The 7725-nt window shown below is 49.6% G+C and overlaps 1 protein-coding gene across 1 annotated transcript; it reads right to left on the bottom strand.

Annotated features, from left to right (window-relative positions):
- Positions 1-1616: 1616 nt before the first annotated feature.
- LOC121342505 (CLK4-associating serine/arginine rich protein-like) lies at positions 1617-7343 on the bottom strand (the record flags this gene model as incomplete). Its single annotated transcript, XM_041416994.1, has 8 exons — positions 1617-1764; positions 1861-1939; positions 2679-2775; positions 2859-3007; positions 4938-5022; positions 5133-5212; positions 6551-6652; positions 7082-7343. Coding segments are annotated over 8 exons (932 nt in total), but the record flags the coding sequence as incomplete, so codon positions are not given.
- Between the last annotated feature and the right edge of the window lie 382 nt (positions 7344-7725).

Raw genomic sequence — 7725 nt, 5'->3', positions numbered from 1 at the left:
GAAAAAAGGGAGAAAAAGAGGGAAAAACGGTAGAAAAAGAGGGGGAAAAGGGGGAAAATCAGGGAAAAAAGGGAGAAAATCAGGGAAAATAAGGAGAAAAAGAGGGAAAAAAGGGGAAAATCACAGAAAAAGAGGGAAAAACAGGAGAAAAAAGAGGGGGAAAAGGGGGAAAATCAGGGAAAAAGGGGGAAAATCATGGAAAAAAAGGCAGAAATTCAGGGAAAAAAGGGGGGGAAGGGGGAATATCATGGAAAAAAGGGGGGAAAAGAGGGGAAAAGGGGAAAATCAGGGAAAAAAGGCAGAAAATCAGGGGAAAAAGAGGGGAAAGGAGGGAAAAAAGGGGGAAATCAGGGGGAAAAGGGGGGAAAAGAGGGAAAATCAGGGTAAAAGGTGGAAAATCATGGAAAAAACTGGGGAAATCAGGGAAAGATGGAGAAAAATCAGGGAAAAAAGGGGGGAAAACAGGGAAAAAAGGGGGAAATCATGGAAAAAAGGCTGAAAATCAGGGAGAAAACAGGGGAAAATAGGGAAAAAAGGGGGAAAAGAGGGAAAAAAGGGGGAAAAGAGGGAAAAAAGGGGGAAAAGAGGGAAAAAAGGGGGAAAAGAGGGAAAAAAGGGGGAAAAGAGGGAAAAAAGGGGGAAAAGAGGGAAAAAAGGGGGAAAGCAGGGAAAAAGGGGGAAATCAGGGGAAAAAGGGGGGAAAAGAGGGAAAATCAGGGTAAAAGGTGGAAAATCATGGAAAAAAACTGAGGAAATCAGGGAAAGATGGAGAAAAATCAGGGAAAAAAGGGGGGAAAACAGGGAAAAAAGGGGGAAATCATGGAAAAAAGGCTGAAAATCAGGGAGAAAACAGGGGAAAAGAGGGAAAAAAGGGGGAAAAGAGGGAAAAAAGGGGGAAATCAGGGAAAAAGGTGGAAAATCAGGGAAAAAAGAGGGAAATCAGGGGAAAAACAGGGGAATAGAGGGAAAAAAGGGGGAAATCAGGGAAAAAAGAGGGGAAAAGAGGGGAAAAGGGGGGAAAAGGGAGGGAAATCAGGGGAAAAAGAGGGAAATCGGGGCAAAACAGGGGAAAAGAGGGAAAAAAGGGGGAAAAGAGGGAAAAAAGGGGGGAAAAGAGGGAAAAAATGGGGAAAATCAGGGAGAAAAGGAGGGAAAAGAGGGGAAAAAGAGGGGAAAAGAGGGGAAAAGGGGGGGAAATCAGGGGAAAAAGAGGGGAAAAGAGGGGAAAAAGAGGGGAAAAGAGGGAAAAAAGGGGGAAATCAGGAGAAAAGAGGGAAAAAAGGGGGAAATCAGGGGAAAAGAGGGGGAAATCAGGGGAAAAAGAGGGCAAAAGAGGGCTTGGGCCAGGCACGCACCGGGAGGAGGCTCTGTGGGCCGGCGCCGAGGCTCCCGGGGCCGCGGCCGAGCGCTGNTGGGGGGGAAAAGGTGGGCTTTGGGGGTGAAAAGTTGGGATTTGGGGGATAAAAATGGGATTTTCGGGGGCAAAAGGTGGGATTTGGGGGGAAATCAGTGGGATACAAGGGAAAAAACAGGATTTGGGAGTGAAAAATCGTTGTCTGGGAATGAAAAATTGGGATTTGGGAATAAAAAAGCTGGGATTTTGGGGGGAAAATGCTGGGATTTGGGGAGAAAATGTTTGGATTTGAGATGAAAAGGTTGGGATTGGGGGTGGAAACGTTGGGAATCTCACCTGGGGGGGCTGATTTTCCGGCCTTTCAGCCGCTTCTCCCGGAATTCCCGGCGCTGCCGGCGGGAGCGGCGGCCCTGGGGAAGGGATTGGAGGTCAGGAAAGGATTTTTTGGGGATTTTCCCAGGGGAAATTCCCGTTTTTTCTGTGTTTTTTCCAGGTTTTTCCCTCACCGAGTACATGGCCTTCTCCTCCTCCAGGGCCTTGGCGTTTTTGATGGCTTCGGCCTCTTCCTTGTCCTTCCTCAGCATCCTTTTTCCAGGAGAAAAAAATGGGATCAGGGTGGGGTTTTGGGGGAGATCCCGAATTCTGAGGAGAAGGGGAAGCCCTGAGCCGGAAAGTCAGGGAAAAATGGGATTTTAAAGGCGGAATTTCAGGGTAAAATGGGATTTTCAAGGAAAGATTTCAGGGAAAAGGGAAAGTCTGGAAAAACCAGGGGGGAATCCTCAGGAAAACCAGGGAGATCTGTGGCAGAATTCCGAGGAAAATGGGATTTCCAGGAGAAAATCCTAACGGAAAATGGGATTTCTAGGAAAGAATCCCAAGGGGAAATGGGATTTCTAGGAGAGAATCCCAAGGAAAAGTGGGATTCACAAGCCAAAGTCCCAAGGAAAAACAGGATTCCTGAACCAAAATCCCCAGGAAAAATGGGATTTCCAGCAAACAATCCCACAGAAAAACAGGATTCCCGAGCCGAAATCCCAAGGAAAAATGGGATTCCTGAACCAAAATCCCCAGGAAAAATGTGATTTCCAGCAAACAATGCCATGGGAAAACAGGATTCCCAAGCCGAAATCCCAAGGAAAAACGGGATTCCTGAACCAAAATCCCCAGGAAAAATGGGATTTCCAGCAAAGAATCCCACAGGAAAACAGGATTCCCAAGCCGAAATCCCAAGGGAAAATGGGATTCCCACGGAAAAGCAGGAGCCCTTGCCGGGGTGGTTTTGGGGTAGGATCCCGGCTCTTCCCGAGGTTTTTCCGGGCCATACCTGACGAAATCCCCCTCGGCCATGCCGTAGGTGGTGGCCTGCTTGTTCAGGTCAGCCACTTGCTCCTGGTTCAGCTCATCCACGTCCACCTCCACGTCTGGAAAAACGCCCGGAAAATCCTGGAATTCCGCCCGGCAACGATCCCCGAATCCCGGCCGAAAGCCTCGGATGCTTTGTTACCGATGTCCGGGATCACTTCGTCCTCGTCGGTGTTGGAGTCTTCCTCGGAGTCCTCCTCGTCCCCGGCTCGTTTTTCCAGGGAATTTTCCAGCTCCTCCACCGTGCTGTCCTCGTAGGTGTAGCCTATGGAAGCCTTTTTTTCCGCCAGCCTGGGGAGGTTTGGGACACAAATCCCTCCAGCCCGGGGCTTTTCCCCACGCGGAGATCCCCCTCGGGAAGGCCGAGGCCCCGGAGAGGCCGGCCCGGGGATCGCCTCGGAGGGAGAAGGGGAATCGTGAGGGGGAATGGGAATTGTGAGGGGGAATTGTGAGGGGAAATGGGAATTGTGAGGGGGAATGGGAATTGTGAGGGGAAAGGGGAATCGTGAGGGGGAATCGTGAGGGGAAAGGGGAATTGTGAGGGGAAAGGGGAATCGTGAAGGGGAATCGTGAGGGGAAGTGGGAATTCTGAGGGGAAATGGGAATTGTGAGGGGAAAGGGGAATTGTGAAGGGGAATCGTGAGGGGAAGTGGGAATTCTGAGGGGAAATGGGAATTGTGAGGGGGAATGGGAATTCTGAGGGGACATGGGAATTCTGAGGGGAAATGGGAATTGTGAGGGGAAATCGTGAGGGGGAATGGGAATCGTGAGGGAAAATGGGAATTGTGAGGGGAAATAGGAATTCTGAGGGGAAATGGGAATTGAGAGGGAAAAGGGGAATGGTGAGGGGGAATTGTGAGGCAAAATGGGAATTCTGAGAGGAAATTGTGAGGGAAAATGGGAATTCTGAGGGGGAATTCTGAGGGAAAATGGGAATTCTAAGGGGAATTGTGAGGGAAAATGGGAGCCCTGAGCAAAAATTCTGAGGGAAAACGGGAATTCCGAGTTCGAATTTTGAGGGGAAAATGGGAATTCTGAGGGAAAATGGAAAATCTGAGCTGGAATTCAGAGGAAAAATGGGAAATACAAGCAGGAATTCTGAGGGAAAATGGGAATCCCGAGCCAGAAACCCCCAGACAAAACCAGGAGCCCTTCCCAGGATGATTTTGGGGGAGATTCCAGCAAAGGTGTGAGGGGAAAAACTGGGATTGAGGGCATTATCCCAGAATTAGGATCATTCCCGAGGGTGTGGGGGTGCATTCCCGGTGATTTCCCAGCTGGAATTCCCAGGAATTCTGACTTTTTTTCCCCCCCTCACTTTTTCTTCTCATCCTCGTTGGGTTTCTGCAGGCCCCCGTAGAGCTCGTCGATGTAGATCTGGTACAGGCACTGCTCCTCCGAGACTGCGATTGGGAATTTTGGGATCAAATCATTCCCCAAACCCCTCAGCAACCACCCCCAGGGATCCAGAGGGGCCGGAATTCCCATAAAAAACAGGAAAAAAGGGACTCACTGCCAGCGAAGTCGTTCTGCACCAGGCCCCGGTACCGCTCGTAGTTGCATTTGCGCTCGTCCGACTCCTGCTCTGGTGAGCTGGAAAAATGGGAATTCTGAGGGGATTTTGGGATCAAAACGGGAATTTTGGGAGTTAAAGGTGGATTTTGAGGGCCCAAAGTGGATTGGGGGGGGGAAAAAACTGGATTTGGGGGAGAAAAAACTGGATTTGGGGGAGAAAAAACTGGATTTGGGGGAGAAAAAACTGGATTTGGGGGAGAAAAAAGGTGGAGTATGAGAGCCTTCCCTCCTCCCAGTTGCGTTTGCGCTCATCCGATTCCTGCTCAGGTGAGCTGGAAAAATGGCAATTCTGAGGGGATTTTGGGATCAAAACGGGAATTTTGGGAGTTAAAGGTGGATTTTGAGGGCCCAAAGTGGATTGGGGGGGGGAAAAAACTGGATTTGGGGGGAAAAAAGGGTAGATTATGAGGGCCTTCCCTCCTCACAGTTGCGTTTGCGCTCATCCGATTCCTGCTCTGGTGAGCTGGAAAAATGGGAATTCTGAGGGGATTTTGGGATCAAAACGGGAATTTTAGGTGTGAGGGGAAAAACTGGGATTGAGGGCATTATCCCAGAATTAGGATCATTCCCGAGGGTGTGGGGGTGCATTCCCGGTGATTTCCCAGCTGGAATTCCCAGGAATTCTGACTTTTTTTCCCCCCCTCACTTTTTCTTCTCATCCTCGTTGGGTTTCTGCAGGCCCCCGTAGAGCTCGTCGATGTAGATCTGGTACAGGCACTGCTCCTCCGAGACTGCGATTGGGAATTTTGGGATCAAATCATTCCCCAAACCCCTCAGCAACCACCCCCAGGGATCCAGAGGGGCCGGAATTCCCATAAAAAACAGGAAAAAAGGGACTCACTGCCAGCGAAGTCGTTCTGCACCAGGCCCCGGTACCGCTCGTAGTTGCATTTGCGCTCGTCCGACTCCTGCTCTGGTGAGCTGGAAAAATGGGAATTCTGAGGGGATTTTGGGATCAAAACGGGAGTTTTGGGGGTTAAAGGTGGATTTTGAGGTCCCAAAGTGGATTGGGGGGGGGAAAAAACTGGATTTGGGGGGAAAAAAAGGGGGGATTATGAGGGCCTTCCCTCCTCACAGTTGCGTTTGCGCTCATCCGATTCCTGCTCTGGTGAGCTGCAAAAACGGGAATTCTGAGGGGATTTTGGGATCAAAACGGGAATTTTGGGAGTTAAAGGTGGATTTTGAGGTCCCAAAGTGGATTTGGGGGGGAAAAAACTGGATTTGGGGGAGAAAAAAGGTGGAGTATGAGAGCCTTCCCTCCTCACAGTTGCGTTTGCGCTCATCCGATTCCTGCTCTGGTGAGCTGGAAAAACGGGAATTCTGAGGGGATTTTGGGATCAAAACGGGAATTTTGGGGGTTAAAGGTGGATTTTAGGGATCAAAGAAATATTTTGTGCTAAAAAAAGCCGGATTTGAGGGGAAAAAAGGCAGATTTTTAGGGATCTTCCCCACCCCCCCCTCATAATTACATTTGTGTGCAGTTACATTTTTCGATTCCTGCTCTGGTGAGTTGGAATGGATTTGGGGGAGAAAAAAGGTGGAGTATGAGAGCCTTCCCTCCTCACAGTTGCGTTTGCGCTCATCCGATTCCTGCTCTGGTGAGCTGCAAAAACGGGAAATCTGAGGGGATTTTGGGATCAAAACGGGAATTTTGGGGGTTAAAGGTGGATTTTAGGGATCAAAGAAATATTTTGTGCTAAAAAAAGCCGGATTTGAGGGGAAAAAAGGCAGATTTTTAGGGATCTTCCCCCCCCCCATAATTACATTTGTGTGCAGTTACATTTTTCGATTCCTGCTCTGGTGAGTTGGAAAAATGGGAATTCTGAAGGGATTTTGAGATCAAAACAGGGATTTCAGGGTTCAGAGTGAGATTTTGGGGATCCAGTGTGCATTTTATGGGTTCAAAGTGAGATTCTGAGGATCCAAAAGGGGATTTTTGTTTAAAAAAAGAGCAATTTTATGGCTCCAAAGGGGGATTTTGGCTGTCAAACACAGATTTTTACAAATCCAACGTGGACTTTTGGGATTAAAACAGGAATTGTTGGGATCAAAGGCGGAATTTGGGCACTTAAAGCAGAATTTCAGGAGATTTTCCGAGACCAAATGCAGGTTTTGGGGTCAAAACACAGATTGAGGACCCTCCCACCCAGCCCTGGCGGGACCCCAGCCCCAAAACCGCTGAGAATTCCTGGGGAATTTTTTTGGGAATCTTACGGGGATTTTTTTGGGAATCTTATGGGGATTTTTTGGGGGTCTTACGTGGGGCTGAGCAAGGCCGGGGTGTACATGGGGATGAAATCCAGGTGAGCACGGACGTCGAACCTGTCGATCATGTTGTTGGTGTCTCCCTGCCAGGGCATCCTGCCGGGAAAAACCGAGCCTTGGGAACGGGAAAAATCCTGGAATTCCCACCCAGAATGGTCAGAATTCCACCCTTTCCTTCAGCAAAAAAAAGGGGGAAAGGCGGTTCCCCCAAAAAGCTGAGTTTTCTTTGGAGCAAAAAGTTAAATTTCATTTTGGGGGAAATTATCCAGCTCTGGGGGTGATTCCAGAGTGAGGATCCCATGGGATTTTCTCCCTGGAATGAGCAGAATTCCTCCTTCCCATCAGCAAAAAAAATGGGAGTGATAATTCCAATAAAAATCTGAATTCTCCCCAGATTTGCCCAAAACCACCCAAATTCCAACCCCTGGGAAATCCCGGATTTCTCCATCCCTGGGGGGCGATCCCAGGAATATTCCAGAGGCAATCCCATGGAATTCCAGGCGGGAATTCCCGGCCCAGGCTCACATGTTGACGGGGCTCTCGGCCGCCAGGGCCACGGCGGAGTCCAGGTGAACCTTGCAGGCCCGGCCGTGCACCTGCAGGAACTGGGCCGGGTCCTTTTTCTGGGAAAAACGGGAAAATCCCGGGATTAGGGACAGGGGAAACCGGGGAAAAGTCAGGGGAAAATTGGGGAAAAGTTGGGAAAAGTCAGGGGGAAAATTGAGGGAAAAAATGGGAAAAATGGGGGAAAAGTTGGGAAAAGTCAGGGGGAAAATTGAGGGAAAAACTGGGGAAAAGTCAGGGGGAATATCGGGAGGAATTGGGGGGAAAGCTGGGAAAAGTCAGGGAGAAAATTGAGGGAAAAAATGGGAAAAATGGGGGAAAAGTTGGGAAACGTCACGGGGAAAATCAGGGGGAATAGGGAAAAGGCAGGGGAGAATTCCCAGGAAAATCCTGGAATTAGGGATGGGGGGAAAGGTGGGAATGGGGGGAGAATTCCCAGGTAAAACGGGGATATGGGAAGGGGCTGGAATGGGGGAGAAAGGGGAGTTCTGGGGCAGAATTCCCAGGAAAAATGGGAATATTGGCCACCAAACTGGGAAAGGGACCCCCAAACTGGGACAGGGACCCCCCAAACCGGGCCAAGACGCCCCCACACTGGGATAAAG

Source organism: Onychostruthus taczanowskii, unplaced genomic scaffold (assembly GCF_017590055.1).
Source record: "Onychostruthus taczanowskii isolate IOZ18803 unplaced genomic scaffold, ASM1759005v1 scaffold539, whole genome shotgun sequence".
NCBI classification, from domain to species: domain Eukaryota; kingdom Metazoa; phylum Chordata; class Aves; order Passeriformes; family Passeridae; genus Onychostruthus; species Onychostruthus taczanowskii.
This window is presented reverse-complemented; position numbering and strand designations above follow the sequence as displayed.